This window comes from Rhinichthys klamathensis, unplaced genomic scaffold (assembly GCF_029890125.1).
Source record: "Rhinichthys klamathensis goyatoka isolate OS25496 unplaced genomic scaffold, OSU_Roscu_1.1 h1tg000298l_1, whole genome shotgun sequence".
Lineage (NCBI taxonomy): Eukaryota > Metazoa > Chordata > Actinopteri > Cypriniformes > Leuciscidae > Rhinichthys > Rhinichthys klamathensis.
The window spans coordinates 187,594-206,663 of NW_026606817.1; the positions used below are offsets into that span (position 1 = coordinate 187,594).

Here is a 19,070-nt window from a genome sequence, read left to right on the forward strand (position 1 = left end):
CTGTCAATCACGCTCATGCTGAACTGCACATGAACGCGCATTTAAAAAACAACTTTCAGACGAACGTGAGCGCGCAGAGAGCTAGCAATACACATAACTCTATATGAATATCAATATCGCGAAGAGAAATAGACCGAGTGGATCACAGTGAAACGGAAGTTCGTCGCGTCTATGATTCGAGCACCGAAAGCCAAAGATTAACGGGGTTTGGTCCGATCCTGACGATTAGCGTTAGCATGCTAACTGCAGGAATTAGTGCCCACATTTCTATTAAACTACCGTGAAGAAACAATGAAACCAGAGTGTTCTGCAGGGAGTGCTCATCTTACCCACAGAGTGAATGAATTCAGACCTCCAGCAATCCGCTTCCTGGCGAGAAACAAACCTTTCATTCGTGCACAACCGCTTCGTGCACGGACTCGCCATTTTCTACTGTGAGTGATCACGTGAACGCGCACGTTCACTGATAGCGCACATACGTGTCGCTTCGGCATGTGACGTCATGACGCACCCGTCCTCTTTTTCTGCGGTCGACGAACTGACACACACTACAGTCGTGCAGTAATTATTATTATTACATTATTATTATAATTATTACATCATTAGGAGAAAAAACAAACACATTTTCTTTGGTTAATACCTCTGTAATATTGTAAAAGTGATAGTGGCTGGCGTCTCCAGGCCGACAGGTGGCGCTGGCGTGTGTTGAGTAGCAGCGATCAGCGTGTGTGTGTGTGTGTGTGGTGTGTGTGTGTGTTCAGTTTCCACATGTAACGTTACAGTAGCGTGATGCTAAAGATGGATCTGTAAACTTCTTAAACTGTCTTTAGTGTTTCTCCTCCTCCTCGTTTAAACTCTACATTAATGAAACTTCGTTCGTGGCTTTATGTGCGATAAACCATGAGGAACCGCGGCGCTTATAATGTAGACCCGAGACTCAAACACCGAGTCCATCAGGTAAAATTAAAGCTTTATTATTATTATCATTCAGATAATATTATACTGTACAATAACTAATAATAAAGTAATCTAAAAAAAGCTACACGAAGACAGCCAGGGGAAACTAAACATACAATAACTAAATAAATAAAAATACGAAGGAAAGTATTTGTTCCCCAAAGAGTCTGTAATGATTTTAATGTGCTACTTATTGATTTTAATTTATTAACTTAAAAAATTGGCTTGTCTATGTTTACCTAGCAAGTTTAAACATCAGATGGTTGTGTGAATGCCTGTATAACACATGATATTCCTCCTCATGCTTCCTTCCCATATAAACATTGTATACAATCAATATGTGTGTTGTGTGTGTGTGTGTGGCCCAAAGTATCAAACGGTAAGATTTGTTTATGTTTTAAAAGAAGTCTCTTCTGCTCATCGAGGCTTCATTTATGTGATCCAAAATACAGCAAAAACAGAAATATTTTTTACAATTTAAAATAAGCTTTTTAACATAATAAATGTCTATACTGTCACTTTTGATCAATTTATTGCATCATTGCGGAATAAAATGATTAATTTCTTTCTTTTAAACTTGGCCCCACACTCTTGAACGATAGTGATAATGTTACAAAAGCTTTCTATTTCTGATAAATGCTGTTCTTTTTAACTTTCTATTTATCACAGAATCCTGAAAATAAATTGTACACAACTGTTTTCAACATCGATAATAATCATAAATGTTTCTTGAGCATCAGATCCTCATATTAGAGTGATTTCTGAAGGATCATGTGACACTGAAGACTGGAGTAATGAATAAATTACACTTTACTATATATTCACATAGAAAAAATATTTCACAATATTACTGTTTTTTCTGTATTTTAGATCAAATAAATGAAGCCTTGGTGAGCAGAAGAGACTTATTTTTAAACTCTTACCGTTCTAATAATTTTGTCCACCACTGTATATATATATACATACAGGTCCTTCTCAAAAAATTAGCATATTGTGATAAAGTTCATTGTTTTCCATAATGTAATGATAAAAATTAAACTTTCATATATTTTAGATTCATTGCACACCAACTGAAATATTTCAGGTCTTTTATTGTTTTAATACTGATGATTTTGGCATACAGCTCATGAAAACCCAAAATTAGCATATTTCATCCGACCAATAAAAGAAGTGTTTTTAATACAAAAAAAAAGTCAACCTTCAAATAATTATGTTCAGTTATGCACTCAATACTTGGTCGGGAATCCTTTTGCAGAAATGACTGCTTCCAGTGCCTTCTGGACAGTCAGGTCGGCAGTCTTACCCATGATTGCGGTTTTGAGTAATGAAACAGGCTGGGAGTTTTTAAAAGCCTCAGGAATCTTTTGCAGGTGTTTAAAGTTAATTAGTTGATTCAGATGATTAGGTTAATAGCTCGTTTAGAGACCCCTTTTTTATGATATGTTAATTTTTTGAGACAGGAATTTTGGGTTTTCATGAGCTGTATGCCAAAATCATCAGTATTAAAACAATAAAAGACCTGAAATATTTCAGTTGGTGTGCAATGAATCTAAAATATATAAAAGTTTAATTTTTATCATTACATTATGGAAAATAATGAACTTTGTCACAATATGCTAATTTTTTGAGAAGGACCTGTATATATATGTGTGTTTGTGTTTGTGTATGATGTATTTTCAATGGTCTCTCCCACATCTGCCTGTTTCAGTTCCTGAAGACACACGATGATCAGTATGTGGATATTTCAGCCATGGCCTCTGAGCTTCAGCAACAGTTCAGGTGCGTTTCCTCATCAATCTCCTGCAGAACAACAGAAGCGAGTCTGAGATGTGTTCGAGTCTGAGATGTGTTAGAGTCTGAGATGTGTTAGAGTCTGAGATGTGTTCGAGTCTGAGATGTGTCTGAGTCTGAGATGTGTTAGAGTCTGAGATGTGTCTGAGTCTGAGATGTGTCTGAGTCTGAGATGTGTCTGAGTCTGAGATGTGTTTGAGTCTGAGATGTGTTTGAGTCTGAGATGTGCTTGAGTCTGAGATGTGCTTGAGTCTGAGATGTGCTTGAGTCTGAGATGTGTTTGAGTCTGAGATGTGTTTGAGTCTGAGATGTGTTTGAGTCTGAGATGTGCTTGAGTCTGAGATGTGTCTGAGTCTGAGATGTGTCTGAGTCTGAGATGTGTTTGAGTCTGAGATGTGTTTGAGTCTGAGATGTGTCTGAGTCTGAGATGTGCTTGAGTCTGAGATGTGTTTGAGTCTGAGATGTGTTTGAGTCTGAGATGTGTCTGAGTCTGAGATGTGCTTGAGTCTGAGATGTGTTAGAGTCTGAGATGTGTCTGAGTCTGAGATGTGTCTGAGTCTGAGATGTGTTTGAGTCTGAGATGTGTTTGAGTCTGAGATGTGCTTGAGTCTGAGATGTGCTTGAGTCTGAGATGTGCTTGAGTCTGAGATGTGTTTGAGTCTGAGATGTGTTTGAGTCTGAGATGTGTTTGAGTCTGAGATGTGCTTGAGTCTGAGATGTGCTTGAGTCTGAGATGTGCTTGAGTCTGAGATGTGTTTGAGTCTGAGATGTGTTTGAGTCTGAGATGTGTTTGAGTCTGAGATGTGTTAGAGTCTGAGATGTGTTTGAGTCTGAGATGTGCTTGAGTCTGAGATGTGTTTGAGTCTGAGATGTGCCTGAGTCTGAGATGTGTCTGAGTCTGAGATGTGTTTGAGTCTGAGATGAGCTTGAGTCTGAGATGTGTTTGAGTCTGAGATGTGTTAGAGTCTGAGATGTGTTAGAGTCTGAGATGTGCTTGAGTCTGAGATGTGTCTGAGTCTGAGATGTGCCTGAGTCTGAGATGTGCCTGAGTCTGAGATGTGTCTGAGTCTGAGATGTGCTTGAGTCTGAGATGTGTCTGAGTCTGAGATGTGCTTGAGTCTGAGATGTGTTTGAGTCTGAGATGTGTTTGAGTCTGAGATGTGTTTGAGTCTGAGATGTGTTTGAGTCTGAGATGTGCTTGAGTCTGAGATGTGCTTGAGTCTGAGATGTGCTTGAGTCTGAGATGTGCTTGAGTCTGAGATGTGTTTGAGTCTGAGATGTGTTTGAGTCTGAGATGTGTTTGAGTCTGAGATGTGTTTGAGTCTGAGATGTGTTTGAGTCTGAGATGTGCTTGAGTCTGAGATGTGTTTGAGTCTGAGATGTGTTTGAGTCTGAGATGTGTTTGAGTCTGAGATGTGTTTGAGTCTGAGATGTGTTTGAGTCTGAGATGTGCTTGAGTCTGAGATGTGCTTGAGTCTGAGATGTGCTTGAGTCTGAGATGTGTTTGAGTCTGAGATGTGCCTGAGTCTGAGATGTGTCTGAGTCTGAGATGTGTCTGTGTCTGAGTCTGAGATGTGTCTGAGTCTGAGATGTGTCTGAGTCTGAGATGTGCTTGAGTCTGAGATGTGTTTGAGTCTGAGATGTGTTTGAGTCTGAGATGTGTTTGAGTCTGAGATGTGCTTGAGTCTGAGATGTGCTTGAGTCTGAGATGTGCTTGAGTCTGAGATGTGCTTGAGTCTGAGATGTGTTTGAGTCTGAGATCGATGTGTTTGAGTCTGAGATGTGTCTGAGTCTGAGATGTGCTTGAGTCTGAGATGTGTCTGAGTCTGAGATGTGCCTGAGTCTGAGATGTGCTTGAGTCTGAGATGTGTTTGAGTCTGAGATGTGTTTGAGTCTGAGATGTGTTTGAGTCTGAGATGTGTTTGAGTCTGAGATGTGTTTGAGTCTGAGATGTGTTTGAGTCTGAGATGTGTTTGAGTCTGAGATGTGCTTGAGTCTGAGATGTGCTTGAGTCTGAGATGTGCTTGAGTCTGAGATGTGCTTGAGTCTGAGATGTGTTTGAGTCTGAGATGTGTTTGAGTCTGAGATGTGTTTGAGTCTGAGATGTGTTTGAGTCTGAGATGTGTTTGAGTCTGAGATGTGCTTGAGTCTGAGATGTGTTTGAGTCTGAGATGTGTCTGAGTCTGAGATGTGTTTGAGTCTGAGATGTGTCTGAGTCTGAGATGTGCTTGAGTCTGAGATGTGTTTGAGTCTGAGATGTGTTTGAGTCTGAGATGTGCTTGAGTCTGAGATGTGCTTGAGTCTGAGATGTGCTTGAGTCTGAGATGTGTTTGAGTCTGAGATCGATGTGTTTGAGTCTGAGATGTGTCTGAGTCTGAGATGTGTTTGAGTCTGAGATGTGTTTGAGTCTGAGATGTGTTTGAGTCTGAGATGTGTTTGAGTCTGAGATGTGTTTGAGTCTGAGATGTGCTTGAGTCTGAGATGTGCTTGAGTCTGAGATGTGTTAGAGTCTGAGATGTGTTAGAGTCTGAGATGTGTTTGAGTCTGAGATGTGCTTGAGTCTGAGATGTGTTTGAGTCTGAGATGTGCCTGAGTCTGAGATGTGTCTGAGTCTGAGATGTGTCTGAGTCTGAGATGTGCTTGAGTCTGAGATGTGTCTGAGTCTGAGATGTGTCTGAGTCTGAGATGTGTCTGAGTCTGAGATGTGCCTGAGTCTGAGATGTGTTTGAGTCTGAGATGTGTTAGAGTCTGAGATGTGTTAGAGTCTGAGATGTGTTAGAGTCTGAGATGTGCCTGAGTCTGAGATGTGCCTGAGTCTGAGATGTGTTAGAGTCTGAGATGTGTTAGAGTCTGAGATGTGCTTGAGTCTGAGATGTGCCTGAGTCTGAGATGTGTTAGAGTCTGAGATGTGTTAGAGTCTGAGATGTTTTAGAGTCTGAGATGTGCTTGAGTCTGAGATGTGTTTGAGTCTGAGATGTGCTTGAGTCTGAGATGTGTTTGAGTCTGAGATGTGTTTGAGTCTGAGATGTGTCTGAGTCTGAGATGTGTCTGAGTCTGAGATGTGTTTGAGTCTGAGATGTGTCTGAGTCTGAGATGTGTTAGAGTCTGAGATGTGCTTGAGTCTGAGATGTGTCTGAGTCTGAGATGTGTCTGAGTCTGAGATGTGTCTGAGTCTGAGATGTGTCTGAGTCTGAGATGTGTCTGAGTCTGAGATGTGCCTGAGTCTGAGATGTGTTAGAGTCTGAGATGTGTTAGAGTCTGAGATGTGTTAGAGTCTGAGATGTGTTAGAGTCTGAGATGTGTTAGAGTCTGAGATGTGTCTGAGTCTGAGATGTGCTTGAGTCTGAGATGTGCTTGAGTCTGAGATGTGCTTGAGTCTGAGATGTGCTTGAGTCTGAGATGTGCTTGAGTCTGAGATGTGTCTGAGTCTGAGATGTGTCTGAGTCTGAGATGTGCCTGAGTCTGAGATGTGTTAGAGTCTGAGATGTGTTAGAGTCTGAGATGTGTTAGAGTCTGAGATGTGTTAGAGTCTGAGATGTGTTAGAGTCTGAGATGTGCTTGAGTCTGAGATGTGCCTGAGTCTGAGATGTGTTAGAGTCTGAGATGTGTTAGAGTCTGAGATGTGCTTGAGTCTGAGATGTGTTTGAGTCTGAGATGTGCTTGAGTCTGAGATGTGTTTGAGTCTGAGATGTGCTTGAGTCTGAGATGTGTCTGAGTCTGAGATGTGTCTGAGTCTGAGATGTGTCTGAGTCTGAGATGTGTTAGAGTCTGAGATGTGTTAGAGTCTGAGATGTGTTAGAGTCTGAGATGTGTTTGAGTCTGAGATGTGCTTGAGTCTGAGATGTGCTTGAGTCTGAGATGTGTTAGAGTCTGAGATGTGTTAGAGTCTGAGATGTGTTTGAGTCTGAGATGTGCTTGAGTCTGAGATGTGTTTGAGTCTGAGATGTGCCTGAGTCTGAGATGTGTCTGAGTCTGAGATGTGTCTGAGTCTGAGATGTGCTTGAGTCTGAGATGTGTCTGAGTCTGAGATGTGTCTGAGTCTGAGATGTGCCTGAGTCTGAGATGTGTTTGAGTCTGAGATGTGTTTGAGTCTGAGATGTGTTAGAGTCTGAGATGTGTTAGAGTCTGAGATGTGTTAGAGTCTGAGATGTGTTAGAGTCTGAGATGTGTTAGAGTCTGAGATGTGCTTGAGTCTGAGATGTGCCTGAGTCTGAGATGTGCCTGAGTCTGAGATGTGTTAGAGTCTGAGATGTGTTAGAGTCTGAGATGTGCTTGAGTCTGAGATGTGCCTGAGTCTGAGATGTGTTAGAGTCTGAGATGTTTTAGAGTCTGAGATGTGCTTGAGTCTGAGATGTGTTTGAGTCTGAGATGTGCTTGAGTCTGAGATGTGTTTGAGTCTGAGATGTGTTTGAGTCTGAGATGTGTCTGAGTCTGAGATGTGTCTGAGTCTGAGATGTGCTTGAGTCTGAGATGTGTCTGAGTCTGAGATGTGTCTGAGTCTGAGATGTGTCTGAGTCTGAGATGTGTCTGAGTCTGAGATGTGTCTGAGTCTGAGATGTGTTAGAGTCTGAGATGTGCTTGAGTCTGAGATGTGTCTGAGTCTGAGATGTGTCTGAGTCTGAGATGTGTCTGAGTCTGAGATGTGTCTGAGTCTGAGATGTGTCTGAGTCTGAGATGTGCCTGAGTCTGAGATGTGTTAGAGTCTGAGATGTGTTAGAGTCTGAGATGTGTTAGAGTCTGAGATGTGTTAGAGTCTGAGATGTGTTAGAGTCTGAGATGTGTCTGAGTCTGAGATGTGCTTGAGTCTGAGATGTGCTTGAGTCTGAGATGTGCTTGAGTCTGAGATGTGCTTGAGTCTGAGATGTGCTTGAGTCTGAGATGTGCTTGAGTCTGAGATGTGTCTGAGTCTGAGATGTGTCTGAGTCTGAGATGTGCCTGAGTCTGAGATGTGTTAGAGTCTGAGATGTGTTAGAGTCTGAGATGTGTTAGAGTCTGAGATGTGTTAGAGTCTGAGATGTGTTAGAGTCTGAGATGTGCTTGAGTCTGAGATGTGCCTGAGTCTGAGATGTGTTAGAGTCTGAGATGTGTTAGAGTCTGAGATGTGCTTGAGTCTGAGATGTGTTTGAGTCTGAGATGTGCTTGAGTCTGAGATGTGTTTGAGTCTGAGATGTGCTTGAGTCTGAGATGTGTCTGAGTCTGAGATGTGTCTGAGTCTGAGATGTGTCTGAGTCTGAGATGTGTCTGAGTCTGAGATGTGTTAGAGTCTGAGATGTGTTAGAGTCTGAGATGTGCTTGAGTCTGAGATGTGTTTGAGTCTGAGATGTGTTTGAGTCTGAGATGTGTTAGAGTCTGAGATGTGCTTGAGTCTGAGATGTGCCTGAGTCTGAGATGTGCTTGAGTCTGAGATGTGTCTGAGTCTGAGATGTGTCTGAGTCTGAGATGTGCCTGAGTCTGAGATGTGTTTGAGTCTGAGATGTGTTAGAGTCTGAGATGTGCTTGAGTCTGTGATGTGTTAGAGTCTGAGATGTGTTAGAGTCTGAGATGTGCTTGAGTCTGAGATGTGTCTGAGTCTGAGATGTGCTTGAGTCTGTGATGTGTTAGAGTCTGAGATGTGTCTGAGTCTGAGATGTGTCTGAGTCTGAGATGTTTGAGTCTGAGATGTGTTTGAGTCTGAGATGTGTTTGAGTCTGAGATGTGTTTGAGTCTGAGATGTGCTTGAGTCTGAGATGTGTTTGAGTCTGAGATGTGCTTGAGTCTGAGATGTGTTTGAGTCTGAGATGTGTTTGAGTCTGAGATGTGCTTGAGTCTGAGATGTGCTTGAGTCTGAGATGTGTTTGAGTCTGAGATGTGTCTGAGTCTGAGATGTGTTTGAGTCTGAGATGTGTTTGAGTCTGAGATGTGTTTGAGTCTGAGATGTGTTTGAGTCTGAGATGTGTTTGAGTCTGAGATGTGCTTGAGTCTGAGATGTGCTTGAGTCTGAGATGTGTTAGAGTCTGAGATGTGTTAGAGTCTGAGATGTGTTTGAGTCTGAGATGTGCTTGAGTCTGAGATGTGTTTGAGTCTGAGATGTGCCTGAGTCTGAGATGTGTCTGAGTCTGAGATGTGTCTGAGTCTGAGATGTGCTTGAGTCTGAGATGTGTCTGAGTCTGAGATGTGTCTGAGTCTGAGATGTGTCTGAGTCTGAGATGTGCCTGAGTCTGAGATGTGTTTGAGTCTGAGATGTGTTAGAGTCTGAGATGTGTTAGAGTCTGAGATGTGTTAGAGTCTGAGATGTGCCTGAGTCTGAGATGTGCCTGAGTCTGAGATGTGTTAGAGTCTGAGATGTGTTAGAGTCTGAGATGTGCTTGAGTCTGAGATGTGCCTGAGTCTGAGATGTGTTAGAGTCTGAGATGTGTTAGAGTCTGAGATGTTTTAGAGTCTGAGATGTGCTTGAGTCTGAGATGTGTTTGAGTCTGAGATGTGCTTGAGTCTGAGATGTGTTTGAGTCTGAGATGTGTTTGAGTCTGAGATGTGTCTGAGTCTGAGATGTGTCTGAGTCTGAGATGTGTTTGAGTCTGAGATGTGTCTGAGTCTGAGATGTGTTAGAGTCTGAGATGTGCTTGAGTCTGAGATGTGTCTGAGTCTGAGATGTGTCTGAGTCTGAGATGTGTCTGAGTCTGAGATGTGTCTGAGTCTGAGATGTGTCTGAGTCTGAGATGTGCCTGAGTCTGAGATGTGTTAGAGTCTGAGATGTGTTAGAGTCTGAGATGTGTTAGAGTCTGAGATGTGTTAGAGTCTGAGATGTGTTAGAGTCTGAGATGTGTCTGAGTCTGAGATGTGCTTGAGTCTGAGATGTGCTTGAGTCTGAGATGTGCTTGAGTCTGAGATGTGCTTGAGTCTGAGATGTGCTTGAGTCTGAGATGTGTCTGAGTCTGAGATGTGTCTGAGTCTGAGATGTGCCTGAGTCTGAGATGTGTTAGAGTCTGAGATGTGTTAGAGTCTGAGATGTGTTAGAGTCTGAGATGTGTTAGAGTCTGAGATGTGTTAGAGTCTGAGATGTGCTTGAGTCTGAGATGTGCCTGAGTCTGAGATGTGTTAGAGTCTGAGATGTGTTAGAGTCTGAGATGTGCTTGAGTCTGAGATGTGTTTGAGTCTGAGATGTGCTTGAGTCTGAGATGTGTTTGAGTCTGAGATGTGCTTGAGTCTGAGATGTGTCTGAGTCTGAGATGTGTCTGAGTCTGAGATGTGTCTGAGTCTGAGATGTGTCAGAGTCTGAGATGTGTTAGAGTCTGAGATGTGTTAGAGTCTGAGATGTGTTTGAGTCTGAGATGTGCTTGAGTCTGAGATGTGCTTGAGTCTGAGATGTGTTAGAGTCTGAGATGTGTTAGAGTCTGAGATGTGTTTGAGTCTGAGATGTGCTTGAGTCTGAGATGTGTTTGAGTCTGAGATGTGCCTGAGTCTGAGATGTGTCTGAGTCTGAGATGTGTCTGAGTCTGAGATGTGCTTGAGTCTGAGATGTGTCTGAGTCTGAGATGTGTCTGAGTCTGAGATGTGCCTGAGTCTGAGATGTGTTTGAGTCTGAGATGTGTTAGAGTCTGAGATGTGTTAGAGTCTGAGATGTGTTAGAGTCTGAGATGTGTTAGAGTCTGAGATGTGTTAGAGTCTGAGATGTGCTTGAGTCTGAGATGTGCCTGAGTCTGAGATGTGCCTGAGTCTGAGATGTGTTAGAGTCTGAGATGTGTTAGAGTCTGAGATGTGCTTGAGTCTGAGATGTGCCTGAGTCTGAGATGTGTTAGAGTCTGAGATGTTTTAGAGTCTGAGATGTGCTTGAGTCTGAGATGTGTTTGAGTCTGAGATGTGCTTGAGTCTGAGATGTGTTTGAGTCTGAGATGTGTTTGAGTCTGAGATGTGTCTGAGTCTGAGATGTGTCTGAGTCTGAGATGTGCTTGAGTCTGAGATGTGTCTGAGTCTGAGATGTGTCTGAGTCTGAGATGTGTCTGAGTCTGAGATGTGTCTGAGTCTGAGATGTGTCTGAGTCTGAGATGTGTTAGAGTCTGAGATGTGCTTGAGTCTGAGATGTGTCTGAGTCTGAGATGTGTCTGAGTCTGAGATGTGTCTGAGTCTGAGATGTGTCTGAGTCTGAGATGTGTCTGAGTCTGAGATGTGCCTGAGTCTGAGATGTGTTAGAGTCTGAGATGTGTTAGAGTCTGAGATGTGTTAGAGTCTGAGATGTGTTAGAGTCTGAGATGTGTTAGAGTCTGAGATGTGTTAGAGTCTGAGATGTGTTAGAGTCTGAGATGTGTCTGAGTCTGAGATGTGCTTGAGTCTGAGATGTGCTTGAGTCTGAGATGTGCTTGAGTCTGAGATGTGCTTGAGTCTGAGATGTGCTTGAGTCTGAGATGTGCTTGAGTCTGAGATGTGTCTGAGTCTGAGATGTGTCTGAGTCTGAGATGTGCCTGAGTCTGAGATGTGTTAGAGTCTGAGATGTGTTAGAGTCTGAGATGTGTTAGAGTCTGAGATGTGTTAGAGTCTGAGATGTGTTAGAGTCTGAGATGTGCTTGAGTCTGAGATGTGCCTGAGTCTGAGATGTGTTAGAGTCTGAGATGTGTTAGAGTCTGAGATGTGCTTGAGTCTGAGATGTGTTTGAGTCTGAGATGTGCTTGAGTCTGAGATGTGTTTGAGTCTGAGATGTGCTTGAGTCTGAGATGTGTCTGAGTCTGAGATGTGTCTGAGTCTGAGATGTGTCTGAGTCTGAGATGTGTCTGAGTCTGAGATGTGTTAGAGTCTGAGATGTGTTAGAGTCTGAGATGTGTTAGAGTCTGAGATGTGCTTGAGTCTGAGATGTGTCTGAGTCTGAGATGTGTTAGAGTCTGAGATGTGTTAGAGTCTGAGATGTGCTTGAGTCTGAGATGTGTTTGAGTCTGAGATGTGTTTGAGTCTGAGATGTGTTAGAGTCTGAGATGTGCTTGAGTCTGAGATGTGCCTGAGTCTGAGATGTGCTTGAGTCTGAGATGTGTCTGAGTCTGAGATGTGTCTGAGTCTGAGATGTGCCTGAGTCTGAGATGTGTTTGAGTCTGAGATGTGTTAGAGTCTGAGATGTGCTTGAGTCTGTGATGTGTTAGAGTCTGAGATGTGTTAGAGTCTGAGATGTGCTTGAGTCTGAGATGTGTCTGAGTCTGAGATGTGCTTGAGTCTGTGATGTGTTAGAGTCTGAGATGTGTCTGAGTCTGAGATGTGTCTGAGTCTGAGATGTTTGAGTCTGAGATGTGTTTGAGTCTGAGATGTGTTTGAGTCTGAGATGTGTTTGAGTCTGAGATGTGCTTGAGTCTGAGATGTGTTTGAGTCTGAGATGTGCTTGAGTCTGAGATGTGTTTGAGTCTGAGATGTGTTTGAGTCTGAGATGTGTTTGAGTCTGAGATGTGTTTGAGTCTGAGATGTGTTTGAGTCTGAGATGTGCTTGAGTCTGAGATGTGCTTGAGTCTGAGATGTGTTTGAGTCTGAGATGTGTTTGAGTCTGAGATGTGTTAGAGTCTGAGATGTGCTTGAGTCTGAGATGTGCTTGAGTCTGAGATGTGTTTGAGTCTGAGATGTGTTTGAGTCTGAGATGTGCTTGAGTCTGAGATGTGTTTGAGTCTGAGATGTGTTTGAGTCTGAGATGTGTTAGAGTCTGAGATGTGCTTGAGTCTGAGATGTGCTTGAGTCTGAGATGTGTTTGAGTCTGAGATGTGTTTGAGTCTGAGATGTGTTTGAGTCTGAGATGTGCTTGAGTCTGAGATGTGTCTGAGTCTGAGATGTGTTTGAGTCTGAGATGTGTTTGAGTCTGAGATGTGTTAGAGTCTGAGATTTGTTAGAGTCTGAGATGTGCTTGAGTCTGAGATGTGCTTGAGTCTGAGATGTGTTTGAGTCTGAGATGTGTTAGAGTCTGAGATGTGTTAGAGTCTGAGATGTGTTAGAGTCTGAGATGTGTTTGAGTCTGAGATGTGTCTGAGTCTGAGATGTGTCTGAGTCTGAGATGTGTTTGAGTCTGAGATGTGTTCGAGTCTGAGATGTGTTCGAGTCTGAGATGTGTTCGAGTCTGAGATGTGTTCGAGTCTGAGATGTGTTCGAGTCTGAGATGTGTTCGAGTCTGAGATGTGTTCGAGTCTGAGATGTGTTCGAGTCTGAGATGTGTTCGAGTCTGAGATGTGTTCGAGTCTGAGATGTGTTCGAGTCTGAGATGTGCTTGAGTCTGAGATGTGTTTGAGTCTGAGATGTGTTTGAGTCTGAGATGTGTTTGAGTCTGAGATGTGTTTGAGTCTGAGATGTGTTTGAGTCTGAGATGTGTTTGAGTCTGAGATGTGCTTGAGTCTGAGATGTGCTTGAGTCTGAGATGTGCTTGAGTCTGAGATGTGTTTGAGTCTGAGATGTGTTTGAGTCTGAGATGTGTTTGAGTCTGAGATGTGTTTGAGTCTGAGATGTGTTTGAGTCTGAGATGTGTTTGAGTCTGAGATGTGCTTGAGTCTGAGATGTGTTTGAGTCTGAGATGTGTTTGAGTCTGAGATGTGTTTGAGTCTGAGATGTGTTTGAGTCTGAGATGTGTCTGAGTCTGAGATGTGCCTGAGTCTGAGATGTGCCTGAGTCTGAGATGTGCCTGAGTCTGAGATGTGCCTGAGTCTGAGATGTGTCTGAGATGTGTCTGAGTCTGAGATGTGTCTGAGTCTGAGATGTGCTTGAGTCTGAGATGTGTTAGAGTCTGAGATGTGTTAGAGTCTGAGATGTGCTTGAGTCTGAGATGTGTCTGAGTCTGAGATGTGCTTGAGTCTGAGATGTGCCTGAGTCTGAGATGTGTCTGAGATGTGTCTGAGTCTGAGATGTGTCTGAGTCTGAGATGTGCTTGAGTCTGAGATGTGTTAGAGTCTGAGATGTGTCTGAGTCTGAGATGTGTCTGAGTCTGAGATGTGTTTGAGTCTGAGATGTGTTTGAGTCTGAGATGTGCTTGAGTCTGAGATGTGCTTGAGTCTGAGATGTGTTTGAGTCTGAGATGTGTTTGAGTCTGAGATGTGTTTGAGTCTGAGATGTGTTTGAGTCTGAGATGTGTTTGAGTCTGAGATGTGTTTGAGTCTGAGATGTGTTAGAGTCTGAGATGTGTTTGAGTCTGAGATGTGCTTGAGTCTGAGATGTGTTTGAGTCTGAGATGTGCCTGAGTCTGAGATGTGTCTGAGTCTGAGATGTGTTTGAGTCTGAGATGAGCTTGAGTCTGAGATGTGTTTGAGTCTGAGATGTGTTAGAGTCTGAGATGTGTTAGAGTCTGAGATGTGCTTGAGTCTGAGATGTGTCTGAGTCTGAGATGTGCCTGAGTCTGAGATGTGCCTGAGTCTGAGATGTGTCTGAGTCTGAGATGTGCTTGAGTCTGAGATGTGTCTGAGTCTGAGATGTGCTTGAGTCTGAGATGTGTTTGAGTCTGAGATGTGTTTGAGTCTGAGATGTGTTTGAGTCTGAGATGTGTTTGAGTCTGAGATGTGTTTGAGTCTGAGATGTGTTTGAGTCTGAGATGTGCTTGAGTCTGAGATGTGCTTGAGTCTGAGATGTGCTTGAGTCTGAGATGTGCTTGAGTCTGAGATGTGTTTGAGTCTGAGATGTGTTTGAGTCTGAGATGTGTTTGAGTCTGAGATGTGTTTGAGTCTGAGATGTGCTTGAGTCTGAGATGTGCTTGAGTCTGAGATGTGCTTGAGTCTGAGATGTGTTTGAGTCTGAGATCGATGTGTTTGAGTCTGAGATGTGTCTGAGTCTGAGATGTGTCTGAGTCTGAGATGTGTTTGAGTCTGAGATGTGTTTGAGTCTGAGATGTGTTTGAGTCTGAGATGTGTTTGAGTCTGAGATGTGCTTGAGTCTGAGATGTGCTTGAGTCTGAGATGTGTTAGAGTCTGAGATGTGTTAGAGTCTGAGATGTGTTTGAGTCTGAGATGTGCTTGAGTCTGAGATGTGTTTGAGTCTGAGATGTGCCTGAGTCTGAGATGTGTCTGAGTCTGAGATGTGTCTGAGTCTGAGATGTGCTTGAGTCTGAGATGTGTCTGAGTCTGAGATGTGTCTGAGTCTGAGATGTGCCTGAGTCTGAGATGTGTTTGAGTCTGAGATGTGTTAGAGTCTGAGATGTGTTAGAGTCTGAGATGTGTTAGAGTCTGAGATGTGTTAGAGTCTGAGATGTGCTTGAGTCTGAGATGTGCCTGAGTCTGAGATGTGCCTGAGTCTGAGATGTGTTAGAGTCTGAGATGTGTTAGAGTCTGAGATGTGCTTGAGTCTGAGATGTGCCTGAGTCTGAGATGTGTTAGAGTCTGAGATGTGTTAGAGTCTGAGATGTGCTTGAGTCTGAGATGTGTTTGAGTCTGAGATGTGCTTGAGTCTGAGATGTGTTTGAGTCTGAGATGTGTTTGAGTCTGAGATGTGTCTGAGTCTGAGATGTGTCTGAGTCTGAGATGTGTTAGAGTCTGAGATGTGTTAGAGTCTGAGATGTGCTTGAGTCTGAGATGTGTCTGAGTCTGAGATGTGTCTGAGTCTGAGATGTGTCTGAGTCTGAGATGTGTCTGAGTCTGAGATGTGCCTGAGTCTGAGATGTGTTAGAGTCTGAGATGTGTTAGATTCTGAGATGTGTTAGAGTCTGAGATGTGTTAGAGTCTGAGATGTGTTAGAGTCTGAGATGTGTCTGAGTCTGAGATGTGCTTGAGTCTGAGATGTGCTTGAGTCTGAGATGTGCTTGAGTCTGAGATGTGCTTGAGTCTGAGATGTGCTTGAGTCTGAGATGTGTCTGAGTCTGAGATGTGTCTGAGTCTGAGATGTGCCTGAGTCTGAGATGTGTTAGAGTCTGAGATGTGTTAGAGTCTGAGATGTGCTTGAGTCTGAGATGTGCTTGAGTCTGAGATGTGTTAGAGTCTGAGATGTGTTAGAGTCTGAGATGTGTTAGAGTCTGAGATGTGTTAGAGTCTGAGATGTGCTTGAGTCTGAGATGTGCCTGAGTCTGAGATGTGTTAGAGTCTGAGATGTGTTAGAGTCTGAGATGTGCTTGAGTCTGAGATGTGTTTGAGTCTGAGATGTGCTTGAGTCTGAGATGTGCTTGAGTCTGAGATGTGCTTGAGTCTGAGATGTGTCTGAGTCTGAGATGTGTCTGAGTCTGAGATGTGTCTGAGTCTGAGATGTGTTAGAGTCTGAGATGTGTTAGAGTCTGAGATGTGTTAGAGTCTGAGATGTGCTTGAGTCTGAGATGTGTCTGAGTCTGAGATGTGTTAGAGTCTGAGATGTGTTAGAGTCTGAGATGTGCTTGAGTCTGAGATGTGTTTGAGTCTGAGATGTGTTTGAGTCTGAGATGTGTTAGAGTCTGAGATGTGCTTGAGTCTGAGATGTGCCTGAGTCTGAGATGTGCCTGAGTCTGAGATGTGCTTGAGTCTGAGATGTGTCTGAGTCTGAGATGTGTCTGAGTCTGAGATGTGCCTGAGTCTGAGATGTGTTTGAGTCTGAGATGTGTTAGAGTCTGAGATGTGCTTGAGTCTGTGATGTGTTAGAGTCTGAGATGTGTTAGAGTCTGAGATGTGCTTGAGTCTGAGATGTGTCTGAGTCTGAGATGTGCTTGAGTCTGTGATGTGTTAGAGTCTGAGATGTGTTAGAGTCTGAGATGTGTTTGAGTCTGAGATGAGCTTGATTCTGAGATGAGCTTGAGTCTGAGATGTGCTTGAGTCTGAGATGTGTCTGAGTCTGAGATGTGTTAGAGTCTGAGATGTGTTAGAGTCTGAGATGAGCTTGAGTCTGAGATGAGCTTGAGTCTGAGATGAGCTTGAGTCTGAGATGAGCTTGAGTCTGAGATGTGTCTGAGTCTGAGATGTGTCTGAGTCTGAGATGTGTCTGAGTCTGAGATGTGTCTGAGTCTGAGATGTGCTTGAGTCTGAGATGTGCTTGAGTCTGAGATGTGCTTGAGTCTGAGATGTGCTTGAGTCTGAGATGTGCTTGAGTCTGAGATGTGCTTGAGTCTGAGATGTGTTTGAGTCTGAGATGTGTTTGAGTCTGAGATGTGTTTGAGTCTGAGATGTGCCTGAGACTGAGATGTGTCTGAGTCTGAGATGTGTCTGAGTCTGAGATGTGTCTGAGTCTGAGATGTGTCTGAGTCTGAGATGTGTCTGAGTCTGAGATGTGTCTGAGTCTGAGATGTGCCTGAGTCTGAGATGTGCCTGAGTCTGAGATGTGCTTGAGTCTGAGATGTGTTTGAGTCTGAGATGTGTTTGAGTCTGAGATGTGTTTGAGTCTGAGATGTGTTTGAGTCTGAGATGTGTTTGAGTCTGAGATGTGCTTGAGTCTGAGATGTGTTTGAGTCTGAGATGTGTTTGAGTCTGAGATGTTTGAGTCTGAGATGTGCTTGAGTCTGAGATGTGTTTGAGTCTGAGATGTGTTTGAGTCTGAGATGTGTTTGAGTCTGAGATGTGTTTGAGTCTGAGATGTGCTTGAGTCTGAGATGTGTTTGAGTCTGAGATGTGCCTGAGTCTGAGATGTGTTAGAGTCTGAGATGTGCTTGAGTCTGAGATGTGCTTGAGTCTGAGATGTGCCTGAGTCTGAGATGTGTTTGAGTCTGAGATGTGTTTGAGTCTGAGATGTGTTTGAGTCTGAGATGTGCTTGAGTCTGAGATGTGCTTGAGTCTGAGATGTGCTTGAGTCTGAGATGTGCTTGAGTCTGAGATGTGCTTGAGTCTGAGATGTGTTTGAGTCTGAGATGTGTTTGAGTCTGAGATGTGTTTGAGTCTGAGATGTGTTAGAGTCTGAGATGTTCTTGAGTCTGAGATGTGTTTGAGTCTGAGATGTGTTAGAGTCTGAGATGTGTTAGAGTCTGAGATGTGTTAGAGTCTGAGATGTGTTAGAGTCTGAGATGTGTTAGAGTCTGAGATGTGTCTGAGTCTGAGATGTGTCTGAGTCTGAGATGTGTCTGAGTCTGAGATGTGTCTGAGTCTGAGATGTGTCTGAGTCTGAGATGTGTTTGAGTCTGAGATGTGTTCGAGTCTGAGATGTGTTCGAGTCTGAGATGTGTTCGAGTCTGAGATGTGTTCGAGTCTGAGATGTGTTCGAGTCTGAGATGTGTTCGAGTCTGAGATGTGTTCGAGTCTGAGATGTGTTCGAGTCTGAGATGTGTCTGAGTCTGAGATGTGTCTGAGTCTGAGATGTGTCTGAGTCTGAGATGTGTCTGAGTCTGAGATGTGTCTGAGTCTGAGATGTGTCTGAGTCTGAGATGTGTTTGAGTCTGAGATGTGTTCGAGTCTGAGATGTGTTCGAGTCTGAGATGTGTTCGAGTCTGAGATGTGTTCGAGTCTGAGATGTGTTCGAGTCTGAGATGTGTTCGAGTCTGAGATGTGTTCGAGTCCGAGATGTGTTCGAGTCCGAGATGTGTTCGAGTCCGAGATGTGTTCGAGTCCGAGATGTGTTCGAGTCTGAGATGTGTTCGAGTCTGAGATGTGTCTGAGTCTGAGATGTGTCTGAGTCTGAGATGTGTTTGAGTCTGAGATGTGTTCGAGTCTGAGATGTGTTCGAGTCTGAGATGTGTTCGAGTCTGAGATGTGTTCGAGTCTGAGATGTGTTCGAGTCTGAGATGTGTTCGAGTCTGAGATGTGCTTGAGTCTGAGATGTGCTTGAGTCTGAGATGTGCTTGAGTCTGAGATGTGTTTGAGTCTGAGATGTGTTTGAGTCTGAGATGTGTTTGAGTCTGAGATGTGTTTGAGTCTGAGATGTGTTTGAGTCTGAGATGTGCTTGAGTCTGAGATGTGCTTGAGTCTGAGATGTGTTTGAGTCTGAGATGTGTTTGAGTCTGAGATGTGTTTGAGTCTGAGATGTGTTTGAGTCTGAGATGTGTCTGAGTCTGAGATGTGTCTGAGTCTGAGATGTGTCTGAGTCTGAGATGTGTCTGAGTCTGAGATGTGTTTGAGTCTGAGATGTGTTTGAGTCTGAGATGTGTTTGAGTCTGAGATGTGCTTGAGTCTGAGATGTGCTTGAGTCTGAGATGTGCTTGAGTCTGAGATGTGTTTGAGTCTGAGATGTGTTTGAGTCTGAGATGTGTTTGAGTCTGAGATGTGTTTGAGTCTGAGATGTGTTTGAGTCTGAGATGTGTTTGAGTCTGAGATGTGTTTGAGTCTGAGATGTGTTAGAGTCTGAGATGTGTTTGAGTCTGAGATGTGTTTGAGTCTGAGATGTGTTTGAGTCTGAGATGTGTTTGAGTCTGAGATGTGTTTGAGTCTGAGATGTGTTTGAGTCTGAGATGTGTTAGAGTCTGAGATGTTCTTGAGTCTGAGATGTGTTTGAGTCTGAGATGTGTTAGAGTCTGAGATGTGTTAGAGTCTGAG

The 19,070-nt window shown here is 43.5% G+C and overlaps 1 protein-coding gene across 1 annotated transcript in view; it reads left to right on the forward strand.

The window, feature by feature from the left end:
* Window positions 1–765: 765 nt before the first annotated feature.
* The window catches only part of LOC130103827 (nuclear valosin-containing protein-like), a 67,832-nt gene continuing 49,527 nt past the window's right edge, over window positions 766–19,070 (forward strand). The window contains exons 1-2 of the mRNA XM_056270154.1: window positions 766–957; window positions 2,666–2,736. Coding sequence (XP_056126129.1) covers window positions 901–957; window positions 2,666–2,736 — 128 coding nt within the window. The 5' untranslated portion in view covers window positions 766–900. The remainder of the gene's footprint in view (window positions 958–2,665; window positions 2,737–19,070) is intronic.